Here is a 23,252-nt window from a genome sequence, read left to right as displayed (position 1 = left end):
ATAAATAAAAAAAAAAAATCAATGGAGGGATGAATATCGTGTATATTATATGAAGCTGCACGGCATTGCGGTTCTGACTTGCCGCATCATACAATACTCAAAAATATTTAATACGAATACGAAGAAGAAGACCACAAGAAGTAAAAGTACAATCCGATAAAAGAAGAGCAGCCAAAAAGAAGCAAGCAATTCCAACCGAAAAAAAAATATATATAAATAAAATAAAGTGTCAAAACAGAAAAACCAGAAACAAAAATAATAATAAATAAAAAAAAATAAGTACTATCAAGCTCTGTTTATCTTGCTCCAAAGAAATATAAAAAAAAAAAAAATTTTTAAAAAAAGGAGATACTTGAGACATACACACGTATGACTAAAATCTCTTCTTTTCACTAGCATCCTCAATGTGCAAAAGAGGCTATTCTTCTCCTCTTATTTCACTGTCTTCTCATCTTGCAAAAATAAAATAAAAAATTTTAAAAAATTCTATTTATTCTTTATTCCTCTTTAATATTATTTTTACATTCTCTGATGATGATGATGATGATGATGGGCTCGATAGACTATGGAGAGTATATAACACACGTACTTAATTTTTATTTTTCTTTAATTTTATTTATTTATTTTTTAAAAAAGCTAAAGACGAGTTTAATATCAAGAGGGCTTGTACACATGGTCAAGGGGCAGTGGGATGTATAGTCGAGGGGTTGGGCGTGGGTGCGCCCTTGATGATTTACATATGCGTATATACTCTCGTTTATTTACTGCGAGTTTGATCAGACCACTCTCTCAATATTTTATTCATCTCTTTATATATAAAATAAAAAAAGTTTTGATATTCATCAATACCCTTTATATAATATTATACATGCATCCTTCAATTAAATCAGATAATAAAAAAAATATTTATCAGGCATTTAAAATTTTGTAAAATTAAAAAAAACTTGTTTTGAATATTTACCATGATTTTCTATTAAATTTTCATTGTTATATTTGTTAAGTACTAATTTAAAAAAAAGCTCATGTACTTGTTTCAATAGAGCTTTTTATGGACATTGAAATTTGATTGTCAATGATTAAAATTGACAATTGATAAACATGAATGAAACAGAGAGAAAAAAATATGAGATAACTTGTAATATAGATAATGGAATACATTGAAAATGTATAAATAAATAAATAAAACTAGCATGTTATTGGTGAAAGACAAAATAAAAACAAGACGATATTTATAACATTTGCATGGTGCCCATAGAAGTTCGTGAGAGGGCGTGTGAATATGTCAGTTTGCGTCGTTACAACTTGTCTATATGTACCACTATATATTTTAATAAACAAAAAAAAAAATTAAACCCTTTGATATATAACATAAAATAGTCATAAATTTATATATTATTTATTAATGTATTTAATACTAAATTTAAAACTAGAGTGTGATGAAAATTATATTTCAAAACAAAGATCAATTGTTAAATGAAAAACATTTCTTTTCCTGTCTTAGGAATTTTTTTTTTTTTTTTAAATTTACTTAAATTACATTTATTCACTATTGTTTATATTTATTTTATATATTTTTGTTGAAAATAAAAATAAAAATAATCATGGGAATGTATAATGGCCGAAGAATCGGACAAAGAAAATAAAAAAAAAAAAACTATAAGGAGGAATAAGAGAAGGATTTCGATTCGACATATCAGCCCGCGGTGGTCACGAGTCTCGTCCAGAGGGCCACGACGAAAGAGTGGGTGGAACAGCTCTTTCGCATTCGTAAACCTTTATTTATAAAAATTTTTTTTATTTCATATTATTTTCTTTTTATCTTATTGTTTTTTTTTTTATTTTCTTCTTTTTAGTATTAAAAATAAGAAGGTAAGGTAAAAAAAAAGTACATGGTATATAGAAAAGTTGAATTATAAATCCAAGAGAGACAGAGGAAGAGAGAGGATAAAGAGAGGGAAAGAGAGAATAAGGTATTTCAAAATAAACGTGCAATTTAGACAAGTCAAACAATGGTCTGACAGAGACAAACGTTTAAAATCGACTTGTGGTTTGTGTCTTAAAATAATAATGAAAAATAAAAGAAAAAAAAAATTGACAATTGTGTTGCGGATAAATTGAAGAGAGAGAGAGGGTAAAGAAAAACGAGATAAAAGGGATTTCAATCAAACTTGGAGGAAAAAATAATTATACACTGGATGGTTGTTTAATATGTTTGGGTCGAGGTGACGAGATCAATCTTAAATTTTTTAGTTGGTATTTATTATGAAGAAAGAAATCATCAACGAATAAAATTTTAACTGTGCGTGGACCAGGTGAAAAATGAAGGCAAGTTTTATCTTTTAATTTTTTTTTTATCGCATCTTCTTTACAACAAGCATCCAAAGTGTTTGGACCCTCGTGACTTGCATCAAGTCTTTCTTATATTTATTATTGTTTTTTCATTTTAAGACAGGCTATGTATCCACTAAGATAGAAAAAAAAAAAAAACAATAACAATAAGTTGATGAAAATAAAAAAAAATTATAAAAAAGAGTATATATCTTTTGCTTCTTTATATTTACTCACACAGAGTGTTTATATCTATACTACTACTATACTCTTTTCCTGTTTGAAATAATAATAATTTCTCAAGATGAGTGAGCATTCACAAGAGCAAAATCTCAAGATAAAATTAAGACAGAATAGCTACTCTACGTCACTCTTTGACACTAGAAAAAGTCCGCGACGAATTGAAACTTGCAGAAATTATTTATCCTTATTTTTGTGTTAAGCAAAAAATTAAATAAACAAACATTAATTTTTCTCAGGTATTTTTTATTTAAAGGTATTTTATTTACTCTATTTTTATGATTAATTTGATGATAATTTACAGTACACGATAATTTACCATAAAAGAATTTTTGAAAAAATTAAAATACTCTTTTATGTGTGTCTGTGTGTGCATGATGATAAATAAATCTACGAAACGCATTATGCGCAAGGTTTTCTTGCTGTCTTGTTTTATGATTAATGAAACTGCCTAACCCTTTTTTTTCTTCAACTTAATCTTCAAGTACAAAAATACCCTCGAGGGCTAATATACAACCCCGCAAATAAATACCAATTTCCAGTAATTTTAAAGACCATGTTTTTTTCAATCAATAAATTAGGTTTTTTTTTTTTTTTCATTATAAGAATGGGGTGCAAGAGGATTGAGGAAATAAGAGATACTGTTTCGGAGACAAGTTTATTGACTCACAAATTGCCAAAGTAAACCGTTAAAAATACGTCTTGTAATTAAGAATGATAAAGATCAATGTGGTAAATTGTTACGGTGAAAAGATAAAAAGAAAGTTCATGGATTTGCGTGAATGCTTGGATATATATAAAAACGTACTTGCCCATAGCAAATACGTATGTACACCAAGAAATTCATCGTGTAAAAAAAGTCAAGAGAATACATATAAAGACGGATTTAATCTGCATCTTGAAAGTATCTAGCTGTATATATAAAACCTGTGTGGATATTTTTTTTCTTCCCTCTTCTCTTTCATTACTTGCAAATAAATCAGATCGTCAGAAAAGTCACAACGCATAAAACGCAATCATTCCGCCTTTTTTTTTCCTCCATACGCAAACGTCTATTCTACCATTAATTTAAAATATATATATAAATATAAACTTGAACTAGCATTTGATTTTAATATTAATAAGAAAAAAATCTTTGTAAACCGTTATATCAGCTGTGAGGAATTAAAATTCCGGCACATCGTGACTATCTGCAGTATATTCTTCAAAACTTGCTAGATTATCATTAATAAGATCAAAAATAAACTTGTGAGGTCCTAACACAAATCAGTTAACACATATATTTATATTTATACTGTCGCTTTTACAAGACAAACTCAATGTAAACATTATAATAAAAAATCATATATAACGAAAATTAAAATTTTCAATACTCCGGTGGGTTATGTGCAATTCAGTGTAATTTTTTTTTTTTCAAATAAAATGTCATATTGTTTGGTCACAACACTACGAAATTTTATCATAAACATATGTTCATCTGTGTGAGTGAGACGAACTAAGCAGGGCTGCCAACACTGCGCGTCGAATCTCCACAAAACATGATTTTGTTGGGTTCCAATGTAAATCGGGAAAAAAACAGCCACATCAAATTTTTCTATTAGAATTCTAATAACTCCGTGAGTTTTAAAGATATCGTTTTCAAAATAGCGGTGATTTAAAGATCAAAATAAAAGGAAACTTTTAATTAATCGGTGCAAATCGATCACGCTTACAGATAAAAAGTTATTTAATATTTAAAAAAAAAAAAAAGGTTTTAACATTTCTGCTTGGCATTATTTGAGAAAAATCGAATATACAAATTAAGGTTGATTCAGTATCACAACCAATTATGCCACGAAGTATATCAATAACGCTATTTTTATTTAAAATGAAAACAAATTCTTTAAGTATGTGTTTGGCTACACACTGAGCTACATCGTACACTGAAGTGTTCATGTGCTGCGCTTCTCGCGAAATTGAATTTCAGTTAATTAAACTCAGAAGACGAAATACTAAAAATTATAAGAGATTACAAAGATAGAAATAACGTTTTCTTGCGTTATTTTTGAGATACCGCCTATACCTTGCACTAAAGTTGTCACTCTGACAGTAAATATCTACCGAACAATTGAAAAATTGACAATGTAGTATTTACATAAGATTCTGTGCGATTTCAGATTTCAAGAATCAACCTTAAAGAGATTGAAAATACGCTTTTTTTGGTTCTAACACGAAGTGTCTCTGACAATTACTTAAGAAATGAGAGCGTTTTTTAATTTTTGGTAGACAAATCCAATACGTAGGTGACGCAAAGCGTCCCACCTACGTAAAAAACAAAAACTCAAAACAAACTGTGAATTTTATCGTTGCAATTATTTTACCACTGCATATAGCAAATTTATTTATTTATTTTATACATCAGCTGTGTATATAAAACCGTACAGGTCAGATAATAATTTATTTATTATTATTTAGAAATTATATTAAACAGTGGCGTAATATATATTTTGATATAATATTTAAATAAATAAACTGTGCGCTGCATATTGCAGGTCCTATCTCGCGCATGTTTCGAGGTCAAAATCGTGGTCCAATTAGACGATCAATACATAAATATATGTATTTTTTATTTATTTATGTATTGATATATACATATTTTTTTTAACGTTAGGTGGTTTAATAGTTGCAAGAGAACTCGGTTAATATATATCAAAAAAAGTTATCATGTATGTATTCAAGAAAAGAGAGATTAAAAAAAAAAAAAAATTTATAGATACTGAGCATTGAAATAAATGTTAAAAAATAAACAGGCAAAACGTGGCTATCGATGACGAGATTAACGGTGTCCACTGTGGGTATCTTTTAATTCGCTAATTAGCTACTGATTAAATTCCTTTTTAAAGTTTTTAAAAAGTAATATATATTTTTGAAATAAATAAATATTTAAATGATAAAAAAAAAAAAAAAAAAAATAATGACATTTTTTATTTCATTAATCATTGAGAAAAAAATGTGTGAGTTAATGTATTATAGCAAGTGGCAAGTACACATTGTCGTAATTAAAGTTAAGTTATAAGTGATGTAAAATTAACGTAAAGTACGTGGGAGCATATGAGTAACTGGTGAATGCGTGTTGAGATGAGAATGCTCATTGCTACTTGGCCACATTTGTCAGGTTTATATGCACAGGTAGTCAACACGTACATATGCTTGATTAGAAAATTATTTTCTTAGAAATTTAATCGAGTAAAATTCATATAGAAACAAAAGATTGATCTTACAATGTATCTTGAATCTTTTTTTTTTGTTTCTCTTGATTGTGGGTATGTGTCACGTTTGTTTATATATTTTTTGCTATGTTTAAAAAAAAAATATTTATGTATAAAAGCTGAGGGGGGTCACATGGTTGGTTTTATATATATAGCTTGAGCTAACGATCTTTTGTTATCGCAACTTGCATCACGAAATAATGAAATTACGCGAAAAGTAAATAACCTCAAGTTTAGTATAACATTTTTTTAGTCAGAGAAAGCAACATAATGATAAATTTGACCTCAACAATGTCGGTAAAAAAATTTTTAAACATAAATAAAAATATCTAAATATATAATTATTTCATAAAAGAAATATAATTATACTCGTGAATAAAAAAAAAAAATGATTTTAAATAATAATTACAAGAATTTAAATTATAATTATTATATAGTTTTATCAAAAAATAATTTGTTATTGAATATATTAAAGAGAAATAAAATTAAAAAAATAATACATGTCCACATTTATGGGAATACATCAGGGGCAAAGTAAAACCATAAAAAGGTCAACTGACTTCTATAGAGGATGTAACCTTACAACAATCTTTACGGCCAAGTCATCTATGGAACTTGTATATCCATGATCACATACATAAATAAATAAAAAAACTATAAGCTATTGTTTTTATCTCAAAATTGCACTCCAGGACTAAATGTTTTTTAAAATAATATCAATTTTTCATCTATCAAACTCTGCACGTTTTATTATTTATAAATTCAAACTTTTTCTATTTATTTTCAAGTTAGTAATATTTATTTTCAATCTCAAACAAAAAATTAAATTAAGGAGGTTATGCAGCTATCACTCTTTTTTTTAAATATAATGAGAATGTTCTGAAATTTTGTACACAAGTAGATCTTTTCATTCTGAATACAACGGTATAATTATTTTCTTATGTTGATCGGTTAAATTTTTTGTAATTAATTATTGAAAATAATATTTAACATTGGCTCTTATGGAGATTACAACCATTTTTTTCGGATAGAAAAAATGATGAAAAAGTCTTGAAAAAAATCACACATATACTAGAAACCGAGTTTTATTAATTGCGCGAAAAATTTTTATATGTTGATCGGTCAATTAATGAGTAATTAATTATAAACTTTAGAAAAATTAGATGTGGCAACGTATGGCATGTTCAAACACACACACATACCCGCAATCCCATATATTGTATACGGGGCGCAGGCGCTTTTCACTTTATTTTTTTACAGTGTAGCCAGATTTCAGTTTTGTCTGTGACGTCAGAAGCGCCCCGCAACACCCGCAATGAATTTGTGCATAACCTCCTTAAACAATAAACTAGTAGCAATATGTGAGCATTATTATTCCAATATTTGTATATTTATATAATGTAATACGAATAATATATATTTTCAAATGAAAAAAAAAAAAATAGTAAAAAAAAATAAATAATACAAAAATTTTTTTATGTTTATATATACGCCTTTGTATTATCGTACAAATATAAGAGGCACGATTACACGCCCTGGTTGATGCTACTGGTGGATAAAAGCATTGGATATAAATCTGGATTAATTCAGTGCCTCCTCATCGAATCAGAATAACTATCGTTGTACCTTTATTTGCATATATATTGGGACTGTGTTTTTTAAATGTATTTATTTTTTACATATCCATTCGTTATTTAAATATTTTTTATTAAATATTTATGTTAATAATAATAAATGTATGTTTGAGTTTTTTTTTTTTTTTATTTAATATTTAATTCATTTTATTTATTTTGATGAAATAACTAAATTGCTAGAATGAAAATTTATAAAAATAATAAAAAGTACTTTACAGGAGGCAGTGATTTTAAAACTAAGGTCACGTTCACAGTAAACTCTACACTCATGGGTAAAATTTATATATTCAACTACGTAAAATAACACTATAGTGTAATTTTTTTTTTTTTATCTTAATATTATTTTTATTTTGTGTATGCAAAATCATGCTCTAGCTTCGAGGCAAATCTCATAGTTTCAAAGTGAGCTCTTATATATTTTTTTTTTATTTCATCTTCAAGGCTAATGTAATAATAATTTTAAGAAATAACAAATTATAAAGATATATACAAGTATGCGAGGTCGTTTTAAAAAAAAAAATTTCTCTTATAAAAAAAAAAAATTAAGTGATCAGCATAATTCTGTTATTTATATACACACTTGTATATGACACAGTGTTTTTTAAATATTTTAAGAACTTTTTACTTTTTGCAATATATATATCTGACAGTGCGATAACAGTTTGTGTAACTGGATCTTGACTCTCTCATGGGTTTTAGTTGTCCAAGAAAAAGACCATTGAACACGTAATAGACCGTATATGTTATACACAAAAGAAGATGGAAACTTGAGTCTTTTAAATAAACAGTATAAAGATTAAAGGATCTGGTTCGTTTTTATATATTTTTTTTTTCAAGTCATTTATTCATCAACCCACGTATCAGAAATTTTTACTATTTTTTATTTAGTCAACTATATACCACCCAGGGTTTAATAATAAAAAAAAAATTATTAAAAATTGTAGGTGATTATTTATTACTATGTATTTGACATGTCAAAGTAAATTATGTTGTTGCAAAATTTTTTTAAAAAAATTTATCATTAATCAAATTATTTTTTTTCTTTAAATATTAGCTAAAAAAAATTATGGTTTATTTTATTTTTTATGTAACTTAAAATTCTACAAAAAAAACATAAAAATTTTATTTATATTTTGTAGAATTTGATGCTTATAGAATTTTCTGATTACCTGTTATTTCTGTGCTACGCACTTTATGCTCGTGCAAATAATATAAATCAAAGTTTAACCAACTTGTTTTTCTCTCAATATCAATGTAAGTTTATCCTGTAAACTATCCATTTTTCCCTATTCAAAGACACTTTAAACTTGTTATTTTACAATACAAAAATTTTATAAAAAAAATATAAAATACTATTGCTATTTTGTCTTGAAAATTTTATTCAGTATATTTTATTATTTACTTCAAGTTGCCATGCAATTTATACATGGGTATATATATAAACATAAAAAGACATAGAAGAGTCTTTAAAGTTTATACATGTATATGCTGATGGTACATCTTGAAGAAGAAAATAAAATGAGAAATGTAATCTTTATCGACAAGCAATGAAATTCAGCAAAGTATTTGATATATTTTTCTACGTTAAAAGTTATCAGAAGTAAGACCACCCTATTTTTTCTCTTCTATATATTCCCATCACTATCATCATCATCACCATCATCATCATCATCTACAAAATATACTCAACTGGAATTCAATCAATTGAAAAATTTAAATTCAATTTTCATTGCCACAATTTTTTTATTTCCATCAAACGAAATAAAAATAAAAAAAAACTTAAAGATGATTTTAAAAATAATTTATGGAAATATAAAAATAAATAAAAAATCACGTAGGTAGGCACGCGTGAACGAATTGAAGATGTGTATGTGCATAATGCATATATGAGTGGGTAGAAGATAAAAAAAATATAAAAAAAAAAAAAAAAAGGGAGAAGGAGGATATGAGGTGGGGTCGTCTTCGCCACGGTTGTGGTCCGCCTGGGAAAAAGTATTATTCTTGATAAAGAAAGACGCTAAGAAAACGCATTGTACAATTGGTGTACTGAGAAGGCCACGCTAGGCTGACCCTAGGCATCAAATTAACAATCCACCTCGTTGATTCACGTTATAATGAAATACTCTGGTTAATCCTGTTGAGTGTACCTGTTACTCCGAGTAATCGTTTTTTTTTTTTTACCTCTTCTTCTACTTTTAAATATTATTTAACAAAATAGTCAAAAATTAAAATAAATATCAAGTATTACAATGCTTCCGTTTATACATCATGTTTACGTGTTGATGGTTAATATGTGCTATAACTATTATTGTCCTATTACTTTAGCCACCACACACTCATCTATATTCTGTTCGCCAAAAGCTCGTTTACTACTTTACTGACATCAAGTTAAATCAACGTGAATTACATGTATAAATTTATTTAATTTTTTTTTTTGTTCACATTCAAAACACGCTTAACTACGCGTAACCAGACACTGGAACACTTTGTCTTATCTTGAATTTTTAACGAGTTCATGAGGGTTCAATTTTATAACCAAAATATAATTTTTACTACTTTTGATTCTCAGACATATTCAAGGGTGACTTGAGACATTTTATTTTTATTTTAAGAAATTACTTTACTGGTTTGTCAAACGCGCAAGCCAAGCGTAACCATATAATATAAAAATGAAATTAAACAATACTATGGTGGGACGCTTCGCGTCTATCCTACCTTCGTAAAAAAACACAGTCATGAACAAACAAAGTCGACAATCAACTTGATGGTAAAATGAATTTTTTTTTTTTTTTCGTGTGTTATGTGTCTCCATATATATAAATTATAATTTTTTTCTTTATTGGACAATATACTTAGCCAGGCGTGAAGGCAACTTAGCGTGTGTTTTTTTTCTTTCGCGAAACATTTAATCAAGTGAAATAGAAAAATAATTTCAAATATATGTAAATGGTATTTATACTTTTCATCATATTTGAAAGACACATACATCCGTTTAATTGTAAAAAAAAAAAAAAAAATTCACCTGATAATATTAATAAATAAATTTAAAAAAAAAAATGAGTTCAAGGCGTAAAATCGTGGGAATTAAATAACACAAATACAGGAAATTATTTGTGATAATTTCATCATATAGAATTTTTTTTTTTATGACTGAATGAATATTCAACATACTGATTATGCCAAAAATATATATCGAAACATAATTTTTTAGGTTAAATTTAATTGTGACTCACCCTCGGGACAGTGGCATTCATATGAAAGTTTATCCAATTGCTGACAAGATCCACCATTTGCACATGGTGATGGATCACAGGGAATATATTCACTTTCGCAATTTTGTCCAGTGTAACCAGTTGTACACATACATCTAAGAAAAAAATAAATAATAATATTAGCTGTTGATTAAATTAATTTATAATGAAAAAATATATGCGAATTAAGTTTTTTTATTTTTTTAAATTATCAACAATGCTGTCATTGTTTTATAAAATTTGTATCACATGTCAAGTTATATCGCATGAGATAGATCATATTTCTGCATAGAAATCGCTGATGTTAACGCGAAACTCATCAATGAAAATGAGCTGTTTTTTAAATTTATTTTTATGAAAAAAGTAAATTATATTTTTGTTTAATGAAATATATATTTCTTTTTTTTTTATTTTCTAATTCCCACAGGTCTCAAGTTTGATGGATACAGTGGCAAGATAATTTTTAATTGAAATAAAAAATATTAAAGTCATGTGACATTTAAAAATTGTATAAAAATTAAAGAGGCGAACCTCGAACTCGCTGCTAACAAGAGCACCAGGAAGACACTCGTGATTTTCATTTTCACAATAATTCGTGTTACACGATAATCCAAAAGGCGTAGTCCTCATATTTTTATATAAAAAACACTTGTATATTCCATTTCACTATGTTAAACACTTTAATATTTCAACAACAAATAACTTTTTTTTTTTTACACTTTATATCCTTTAAATTATATTGATTAATTGCTTTTTTCTTTTTGAATTTTCACACAACACTTTGAGCAACACTTGTATTCAATGATTATATTCAACACAATGATTAAAAAAATTTTTTAAATTATTTGTATCCCTTGAATATTGCACCACGCTATCACCAATAAATTTATAAATTTTTTTACTTTAATAATTGCACCTTAATTAAGACATAAATAATCTATATTTACAATAATTTATTTTACATTTAAAATCCATATGACTATCACAGTTTTAGTTGAATTTATTAATTTGATTATTAGTTAAATTTTATTTATCAGTAGAAAAAAATTTTAATAATAATTTAACTTAGATAGCCCACTGTCACGTTCCCAATTGATGAAAAAATAGCAACATTGTTTATTAATTTAATTTATTTCAGTTGTTACTTTAATTTTTTAGTTAAAAAAAAATAACAAGTTGAAATTAATATATTTTTAATCAAGTGTCTTGAATATATATATATTTTTTTATATTTTAATTTGTATAGGAATGATTATAGCCGTCGCGTACAAACACACAGAGATGATGATGATGATGGGTACAGAGTATAATATGTATAAAGAGATGAGGCACTACTATCTCGAGCCACCTAAACTCGTTCAAATTGCCTTTATCCTGTGTTACGACGAATCAACGTGGTATCCATGTCGGGAATCGCCCGAATAAGTGAGAGGGATTAACGTTTATGTACCACCAGGCGTTGCCAAATCATTGACTTAATAATATCGAAAATTTAAATCACGTATTAAACAAATAATTGTACACATCAACAAACAATTTAAACATTATCCTCAATTAATTATTAATAATCAAAATTAAAATCTTCACTTTTTTTCTTTTATATTACTCCAATAGTGTCAAAATATAATTTATAAATATTGATGTTACTCTGTATTTTGGAGTAAAATATTTAAACACTTTTTATTTTTAACACATTTACACTATTTAAACACTTTAATAATATTGCAATAATAATGATAATAATTTTTTTAAATATTAAATAGTTTAATTAATAATAATATAAATAAATAAATAAAAAAATGCCGAGAGTGTTGTGAAATAAATCAGTGCGTTTCGACGCCTGGAGACCAACTGGCTAAAACGTTCCCGCGTGTGTCGTAAAGGGGGCGCTTGAATGATTCGGCAATCTTCGGTTGTATCTCGGCTAAGGCCCAATCCCTTCTCCATGCATTTCTTTATCCTTTTCTTATACTTGGTATTTCTTATTTTTCTTTTTTTTTTTTTTATACTACTTGCTTCACAAGCTAAACATTTTGCTTGTATATTGCCCCGCGGGATTAAAAGAGATGAGAATTCCATTTGAGTCTGGCTCGAACACTTATACACACAAACACACATAATCATACCCCACTCTTTTTTTTCTATATATCTATATATATTTTTTTTTTCACCCACAATTTCTTGGATGGACCATATTTTTTTTTTTATCATCTTTAATTCTTGCACTTGACAAAACAGACGACCAAAAAGTCACTTTAAAATGTTGTATGGTATTTATTTATTTTAAAGATTATTGAATTTATACAAGACCACCAATTTATAGTATTTAAAAAGGCTTTTTATTATAAAAATTAATAAAAAAAAAAGCAGCTTTGAAACACTTAAATTGTGGATGACATAAAGTAGTTAAATTTATCATAAAATATGTAGTTTAATTTTCACTTGTTTGTCATAGACATAGGGGGTAAAGTAAAGTATAAAAAAAAAAAAAAAAGACCATGCAATATTGGTAGAGGGAACAGGGGGGAAATGAAGAATTAAGGGGAAAATCCATTTACAATGGGAATGGATTTTTTCCCTTTTGAAATTCTAGAGGGGAGTTGTGTTACGACTTACGTTAGACCAAAAAGTTAACCCCAGTAGACCATCTAATACCCCATGACAGACCAATGTGTTTCTCATGATGCCCCCTTTTTTTTTTTTTTTGCTATTCTAATAATGCTTACTTGTATATAAAAATAAATCCTTCTTGTGAAAAATAAATAAACTCATAAGGACAAATTCAAAACCATGACCACACTAATTTTTTTTTCTTTCGTTTTTCTTATATAATGAATCAAAACAGAAGGGAGTGCATTGCACAAGATATATAAATATATTTTTTAAGTAAAAATTTTGAGTTTTATGAGAGTTTATATTTCATGGAAAAAAGATTAGATAGAAAGAGTACTCAAACGAGTTATATACAGTTTAAAAATGGAATTTTTGTGTATTCTTGAGAATTTAAAAAAAAAAAAATATGTCAGTCGGGGAACCAGTCTGATCCCTGGGGCAATTTTAAAGATATTCTTTTTCTCATCATCCTATTTTTATTGTTTCAGTATGTGTGTCAAAAAATGATTTTTATATATTTATATGTGTGTGTGTTGATCTCAGGGCCGGACGCAAAAATTGATCCACAAAAATAACTTTAAGATCAAATACCGTTCGATCACGCTAAAAATCAAAAACTTGTTCATATATATTGCGAACGGAAATGCAAGCCTCTTTTTCCTCATCAAATACCATATATATATTACTTGTGGAATTTCAAACGGATATATTTATATATATTAAATTTGAAAAGTAGTTTAAACATTGTTCCACGCGATCAATAAGATCTTTATTTTTTTTTTTTATCGATCATGCGTTTATTAATCATTTTTTTGATGTTTTTATTTTTATGATTTACATATAAATATGTAGTTTATTTTAATCTTTTATTATTCACCTACATAATTAATTATTGTCCCTCTATAGGGCTAATTAATTAGGCACGCGATCAACCATCGCAGTGGATATATTTATGCCAATTAAGACTTCAGTATCTAAGCATTAATGCCTCCTGAGGCGCGAGCGACCTGTTCACAAATTTTTTTTCATTTTTTTCTTGTTGCTTTTTCTTTTGTCGCTGGGTAATTTTTTTTTTTTTTTTTTTTTGCTTTATTTATGTACCTGGGTGCGAATGATCATGCTTGCATATTTTTCTCTAGCGGAAGAGCTTTTATTGTTATTATTTTTTAACATATTGCGGTGGTTCTATATAAAATTCGACTGAAAAATCATCAGTGTAATTAAGGACGCAGGAAAATTAAGCGAAGGATTGACCTGTTTTGTCATTAGCAGTATATAACATCAGAAATTTTAATGTCGGTTGATTGAGATTCTCTGATCTTGGTGTTTAATTGACGTCAAATTGGAAGGATGAAATGCAAAAAATAAAAAATATAAATTTAAAAAGAAGGCGAACATGTGAATAGACAAAAAAAATATATTTAAAAAGTTGATTTGAGTTTTTTGATGATGAACACCGATGCAATTTTTACGAGGCAATCAAATTTTTTTTTTATACAAGAATATAATTTTAAAAAGTAAATTAATAATACAACATTTCGATCACATCAATTTTTAATTTTTTAAATTTTATGCGCACTTTGCTTCTTGATTAAATTTTTATTTTTAATTATCGCTATTTATTTTGTATTTTTTTTTCAATTTTATAGACAAAAAAAATAATATTATAACAAAATAAAATATTATAATAAAAGCTTGGGAAAATTTTTTTAACATCAACACACGCACTTGCGGTGTAATCACGCAATTCCGTTCTACTTTGCATCTCAAGTCACGCGTTTTACTAAATTAAATTATAAGCCAGAAAATACCTTAACGATAACGGAATGTATCTAATACGAAGGACAAACTTTACAATTATATCACTCTGTCAACTCATTGCGCAATTATAAATTTATTCAAATTTTAATATAAACATATGTAATTTAATTACACCAATGAAACAAAAATAAAAATAATATTTTGCATTGAAATATATATAAATTACACAATTGTGCGATAATTTAAACGACGTTATATTTAGAAAATAAAATAGTGTTAGAACATTTTTATTATTAGTGAATTGACTAGAACTGACGGAATTAAAAAACAACAACTTTCCCACAATAATTGTTTGAATTGAATCGACCTGACAATCGTTGCATCAGTTATTGTCGCATCATTCACACTCAACTTAAGCAAAAAAAAATATTTGTAAATTTAAACGGAATATATTAAACCACATCCTTTTTCTTCAAAACTTTCTACCAACATCTTTCGAAAAATATAAATAACAAAAAAAAAAATGTCAATGTCATTTTTATAAATATATTTTTTCATTTTAAAAAATACAAACTCGTCTTGATAAGGTCACGTTTTTTAAAAAGTTATATAAAATATTTAAAAAAATACTTTTAACATTGAGCTGTAATATTTTAATATTTTTATAGTATATTAAAATAACATTTGCAAAAAAAAAAAAAAATACTATGTAATTATGAATTAATGAGTTGAGCCGATGGAAGAATGTAAGTCACCTTTTCAACGAGTCATGGATAGGTGTTTGAATATATTTATTTGCAAAAAAAAAAATTAAAAAAATAACAAAAGAGAGTGGTGATATATATTTTTATTATAATCATTAATAATATCAACATTATTATTGAGTGTTTTGAGTGTGTCAACGAAATTGATAGACGTTGACACGCCGACACGCCTTACAAGTAAATAATTAGACCACGAGGATTGATTGCTCACGCCTGTTAAATTACCCCAGCTTCTCTATATATTATTGATTTAATATTTTACATTATAAACTACCTGTTTAATTTATTTTTACTCTCAAAAATTCATCTATACTTGAAATATTTTATAACAAATAAGCTAAATAAAAATAAAAAATTGATGATTTATTAGCAAGTTCACTGAACTACTGTTAAAAAAAAATTTTCAGTTACTTCACGTGTTAGTTTTTTATATGCAAATTTAACAAGTTGATAAGTTTAATTTAACACTCAACTTGAAAAAAATATATATGTATATAAATTGCAAAGTAATCAGGGTTATTTTCTATATACGTTTAAAAAATTTCGAATGACTAAGCAAAGCCAAACGAAATAAATAAACATTGGTCAATTCAACCCACGTATAAAAATTGTAAATATATTTCATACACAGATATAGAAAGATGTGTTTAATTTGTATAAATAAATTAATATATATTTAGAAGAAGGTATTGTTCGTGGGAGCAGTGTTGTTGATGATTTCCCGAGGGAGTATTATCAACACGTGAATGCAATTGTTTCAAAATGCAGCTGGACAGATTGATACTAAAATTAGTATGTTTAATAAAATAATCAATGGACAATATTGAATCTATGATCCACCTATCAGTGTCAAGATAAAAGTACATTGCATGTCGACTAACAAACTACAACACTTTAATGATATACTTGTTGGTGATGATGATGATCAAGCATGCAAGGTTTATACAAAGTCTCTATTAAAGAAAATAAAATATAAATATTTATAAAAGCTAAAATAATCAATCATACTGAATAATTATTTACAAAATAGAAAGAATATTATATCAAGTTAATTTCATCATCATCTTATATATGTCAAATGTTTCGTTCAATTAGCAACGAAATTTCGTTCATTAGAAACGAAATTTCGTTCATTAGAAACGAAATTTCGTTCATTAGAAACAAAATTACTCGACAATTACTAACGAATCTTGTCAATCTAATTTTCCATTTATTTTTTATATTTATATTTTCTTTGTGTTCTTCATTCCGACAGGCATTTCAATCTTTTATTTGAATGTTTTATTGTTCTATATATCGATGGTTTATAATTTTTTTTCTTTTGCATTTTATGATGCTATTAATGCGCAAAAATACATTTACCATTGAATTACTTGGTTAAATTTGTAATAGTCCGTGTGATTGTTCTTCTTCATCTGTAGCATTGTCATCGGCTTCCAAGTCCGTGATCAATTGGTAATTGCAGTAAAAATATATTTCAATATGACGACGAGCAAGATGCGACACTCTTTTGCTGCATGTACAATTTTAAATTAATCATGTCTTTTATTTTCTCTTTTTTGCTGTCTGTTTTATGTTATATATTCTTACTGGTGTAGTGTCTTTTTCATCATCATCATCATCATCTTGTGTATGCTTGTTTTAAAGTGGGAAAAACCATTAGCCTTATGCACTTGGTCTTCATCATCTGTGATCACGAAGACGCGCACACATGCTCCCGCAACAAACGGTTTAGGTAATCATTATTGTTGTAGAAAAAACAACAACAAAAATGATGATTGTAAATATATTATATATATTTATTACGAATGAGTTTGAGCTTTGTAAAAAAAAAAATAAATATAGGCTGTAAAATCGATACCATATGCAGTCGCAAAAGCCCCGCATCTCAACCAATATGGAAATACTTTTTAGATGTATATAATTTTTATTATTACGACTACATATTTAAATTTTCTTCACGCATTAAATGGTACACGTAATATAAATTATCAATTATGTATAGTATTTTTTTTTTTAAATGCAGAAAATGATCTATCTATGAGTGCATCATTAAATGTTTTGTAGAAAATTAAATTAAAATGCACTTACTTGTATGATCCATGAGTATTTTGACAGGTTCCATGAACACATGGTTTAAAGTCACATTCATCAATATCATCAGCACAATTTAGACTAGTAAAACCAGTAGCACATGTACATCTGTAATTGTCAGAAAGCGAATGACATTCTGCACTATTTTTACAAGGCGAAGATGCACAATAATCTTGTCTTTCACAATGAACACCTGAAATAAAAAAAAAGGCAACAAATGTAATTAAATATATATATTTTGTAACATGTATTTAGCTAATAAAATGTATTTTTATTATTATTTTAAAATTGTCAAGTTAAAGATAAATTGAATGTCGGTATTTAACTGGCAGCGTTGATGAGTGGAAGTAATTACATTACTATCTGCTTCTGCATTCTCTGCAGGCTTCTTGTCTCGATCTCAGCCCAAAGGATCCGCCACATTTCTCAGCAATTATACATATATATACAACAGCAGATAATAAAATTCTGTATCTAGATTTATTTGTCAACTTTCAAGGCTCAAGCACGTGCTTTTATGAAAATCTTTTTTAAATCATCATCACTACCAATTAAATATCCAACATAACGGAATACAAAAAAAAAAAAACATAAATAAAATAAAATAAATAGATAATTAAATAAAAAAAAAATACATACACCAACTGACAATGACAGATATAAATATTAATAATCACATCAAGAAATAAATTTCATTTTCTCACGGAAAGAAAAATTAGCAATTAAATCATGATGAAAAAAAAATATAGAATAAAATATAAAAGTTGAAAAATAAAATAATTAAGGTAAGCAAGATTTGGTCACACCTCGTTGACTATATTACCAACTTGACATCTTTGAATATACATAATAATTATGCCAGTGCATTGGTAATATAACGGCATTTATTTAGAATTGCATGAAAAAAAAAAAATCAACAATTTCAGCCTTGATTATTGGCCTACGCGCAAGCTACAATGAATTGATTATTTTTATTTTTTTTCATTTGCATTTATGACAATTATTTTAATATCTATATTTTCTCAACACAATTATTTATATTTCATCATAGTTTAATATTATTTTATTGCTTTAATCATGTTAATAGCAACAAAATCAAGGCCAAAAAAAAAATTTTAACTCGTGCAATATTATTGAAATGAGTCATATAAAAATAAGCCAGTAATTTAAATTACTAAGAATATGTTATATATAAAATATGCCTCATTAAGTGTATCATTGATCTGTAACGATTTTATATAATTACCAGTAAATCCAGGTGTACAGGTACATGTATACTCATCAAGTGATTTCAGCAAACACTGTGCACCATTTAAACATGGATCTGAATCACATGCATTTTCAATTGGTATTTCACAAAGACTTGCACTAAATCCAACTGGACAAACACATGTAAATGATGGATTTCCACCATCAATTGCTTCTTTAACACGACATGAACCACCATTCTGACAACGTGGACCTTTGTGACATGGATTTAAATGCTGACAATATTCTCCAACATATTTTGATGTACAACTGAAACAAATTAAAATTAATACAATTAAATATTTTTTTATTATTATTGACAGAATCTTTTTACGTAGGTGGGACGCTTCGCGTCACCTAAGTATTGGATTTGTATACCGAAAATTAAAAAACGCTCTCATTTCTTAAGTAATTGTCAGAGACATTTCGTGTTAGAACCAAAAGAAGCGTATTTTCAATCTCTTTAATTTGTATATTTTCGATTTTTTCTCAAATAATTATTAAAGTTGCCAGAGCCAAAAATGTTAAAAACCTTTTTTTCTTTTTTTTTTTAAATATTAAATAACTTTTTATCTGTAAGCGTGATCGATTTGCACCGACTAATTAAAAGTTTCCTTTTATTTTGATCTTTAAATCGCCGCTATTTTGAAAACGATATCTTTAAAACTCACGGAGTTATTAGAATTCTAATAGAAAAATTTGATGTGGCTGTTTTTTTCCCGATTTACATTGGAACCCAACAAAATCATGTTTTGTGGAGATTCGACGCGCAGTGTTGGCAGCCCTGCTTAGTTCGTCTCACTCACACAGATGAACATATGTTTATGATAAAATTTCGTAGTGTTGTGACTAAACAATATGACATTTTATTTGAAAAAAAAAAATTACACTAACTAATAATTGCACATAACCCACCGGAGTATTGAAAATTTTAATTTTCGTTATATATGATTTTTTAAATTAAAAATAATTTAAAAGAAAAATTCAAGAGTTTGTTGACCTGTTAATAAAAATATATATATAAAAGAATAATTTATTTGAGTGACATCAGAAACTTGTATGTTTGAATTGAAATAAAAGAAAAAAAAAATATAATCCCGTATACATTTAGTTTGTGTATATAGTGACATGGAAGCTGATGATATTGATGGCTCAGAAGATGTACATGCGTATTGCAAATATAGCAAAGAACCAGTCAAGTATCAATCACGATCAACTAGCAATAAAGTTACACTCTGGTAGCTATCAACATCACACCACTATTGCAACAACAACAACAACAACAACAACCAGTCTTGATGTTTAAATATAAAAACAATATTCATTTGAAACTTTCATTATACACATCATGAAATTGTGGCTCACACATTTTTATTTATAGTTTTTTATATAAATTTTTCATCATGCTTGCACGATTCAATATGGTACCGGTTATCAACAACATATTGAAAAAATAAAATAAATGTAACTTGAATATATTTTACATATACATTATTTTATTTTAAAGCTTAATCGTCAATTTTTTTTTTATTTTCATCAAACAATATAAACATATTTTCTTGATAGTAATGATACTAATAAAAAATTTTACTACAGAGAAATATCATTGCAATGTATTTCTTGATGTGAATTGCTCAGCATTATCGATTTGATTTTTATATAAATATATTATATTGTAAATCATACTTTGAATAATAATAATAATTTATATCAACGATTGAGATATTATATTGATTTTCATACCAATATCATGCAAATTATATTTTTATATTTAAAATTACATAAAATTGAGCATTAAAAAAAGTTTTTTAATATGTAATTTTTTAATAATAATACGTTCAATTATAAATAAATTTAACTAATTTTATATTTATCTATATAAAATTGAGTGACTAGTGGATATATTTAAAAAATAAAAAAAATGCTTGAATAACATGTCCAAATGAGATGAAATAAAAAAATATTTACTACTACTTTAATGATAATTTATTGTTATTTATCTATTTTGAAAAGTGACGATGCGGAAGCACTGACTTTGAAGTAATAAAATGCATTAATAAAAAATATATATATGTGTGTGTTGTTAATTATAAAATCAGTGAATAAAGATTTTAATGATTTTTATAATGTTGATTTAAAGATTGAGTGAGTACTGCAAGTTTAAGAAATTATGTGATTGACGCTGGTGGTCGTTGTCATCATCATCATCATCCAGCTTTTATCGGATAAAAGACCCTCAGATAATCCAAAAGGAAAAAAAAATTATTATCAAAGAAAACACCGCAATAGTAATTTTTTTATTTCTATATATTTTCATTAGTTTTTTCATTCAATTATTGAGAGTATTTTCTCAATTAAAAAAATTAAAAAAATTAATATTTTATGTATATTAAACTATAAAAATTTTAATGATTATAAAGGTTCTTTTATTTGGATTATATTTATAAATAATTTTTTAATTCATGCAGATAATTTGAGTGTATTTTAATGAAAGAAAAAAACGTAGAAAAATATTAATTTTCGAAAAGACAATGCAAGTGAAAAGGTGGCGGTGACTTGCAGCATCTTCAGAGGCAAATTGAGCGTTTAAAAAAAATTAAAAGTAATAAATATTATACAAATATAACTCAGTTGTTAAATATTTCATAGCAAGTACAACGAATAATAAATGTTTATGACAGTACACAATATGTATTCACTGCGGGCGTGCAACTAGTAAGCAGACCTCCATGACAATTTACAGTATTAAGTCTCAACTCAAATAAAATCATGTATTTCAATGCTCGCATATATGAAAAATTAAAAATTTTATTTTTACATAAATATTTCAAGCAATAAAAAATAAGTGTGAAATATTTTTAATATCATTTAGATCAATCATAGAACAGCGTAACTCTAGAAATATAAAATCGAAATTTCGAAATTTTGTTTTTTTTTTTTTTTTATTGACTCAATAAAATTGTAAATAATTTTCTCGAAATAAAAATATAATTTTAATGACTTTTTATGATTTTTTTTTATCCCTTTATGGTAATAGAAAATAAATGAGATATATAAAAAAAATTTAAAGTTTAAATAACGTTTAAAAAAGTAAAAAAAAAAAAAAAAATTGAGGGGATTTTTATTTTTTGATTTAAAAAAGTTAATACCAGTAAATAATGAAGTAAAAATTTACTTGTGGATAAAGATCAATTGCTAAAGATTTTTGGAAGTTTAAGTGTACTGATGAAAAATAATCGTTCAACAAAATTGCCTCGTAAATTCTGTGTATTGTCGGCATGTACTCAGAAATAATGTTTTTTTATTATTAAAAAAAATTTAAAAGAATGAAGAGACATCAACGAGCCTCTATATGCGACCCTTGGCCATGACGAATGACCAAAAGGTCCATAGGGTTATCTAAACGAGCATCTTAAATTGCAATTGTGCCTCCTCGTCTCACCCCAATTTTTCACGGATAAAATATAAAATTAAAGAAGAAAAATAAACAAAAACAACACGCAGATAAGTAAAATATTAATTGAAAAAAAATAATAAAAAAAAAAAAAGTAACTAACGTGTTGTCTCATGAGTATCAAGATGAGGTGACATTTTTTCTATAAATGGTATTGCCAATAAAAAAAAAAATATTAATAAAAAAATATCAAGGACGATGAGTCAAATCAATCAAGAATCTTTCAAAACAATTTCAGACGAACAGAAATAAATAAATGAATAACTAAATAAACAAAAAAAAAAAAAAATCATGATTGAGAACAAGAAATACGAGACTGTGGTCCCAAAAAGGAATAAAAAAATTAAAATAATAAAATAAAAAATAAAACAAGAAAACCTGTGATCGTTCATATTTCATTTGGAATTAAATTTTGCTGTTATTTATTTATTATTTAAAAAAAAAAATAAAGAAGAAATTATTATTTTTATTTCTTGTGAAGTTCATGTCGAATGTGGTTACAAAAATATTATATATATAAAAAAAGAAATGAGAAAAAAATTGACGAGTGGTGGACGCAAAGCAAGATCACGAGCAATCATCGGTCGCCCATCAAATTTCCTTGTGAAATGAAAGTG

The 23,252-nt window shown here is 26.5% G+C and overlaps 1 protein-coding gene across 3 annotated transcripts in view; it reads right to left on the bottom strand.

The window, feature by feature from the left end:
• LOC122847727 (neurogenic locus Notch protein) overlaps positions 1–23,252 on the bottom strand; it is a 105,433-nt gene that overhangs the window by 45,649 nt on the left and 36,532 nt on the right. For 2 of the 3 annotated variants that reach the window (XM_044145575.1, XM_044145576.1), the window contains exons 3-5: positions 19,180–19,451; positions 17,931–18,126; positions 10,684–10,817 (exon numbers count right to left, since the gene is read on the bottom strand). In XM_044145575.1, coding sequence (XP_044001510.1) covers positions 10,684–10,817; positions 17,931–18,126; positions 19,180–19,451 — 602 coding nt within the window. Of the gene's footprint in view, positions 1–10,683; positions 10,818–11,232; positions 12,551–17,930; positions 18,127–19,179; positions 19,452–23,252 lie in introns of those variants that run through there. The other variant, XM_044145577.1, reaches the window with a different exon arrangement.

The sequence above is a fragment of the Aphidius gifuensis genome, linkage group LG1 (genome assembly GCF_014905175.1).
Source record: "Aphidius gifuensis isolate YNYX2018 linkage group LG1, ASM1490517v1, whole genome shotgun sequence".
Lineage (NCBI taxonomy): Eukaryota > Metazoa > Arthropoda > Insecta > Hymenoptera > Braconidae > Aphidius > Aphidius gifuensis.
Note: the sequence above shows the minus strand (reverse complement) of the source record. Positions and strands in the feature narration are given on the sequence as shown.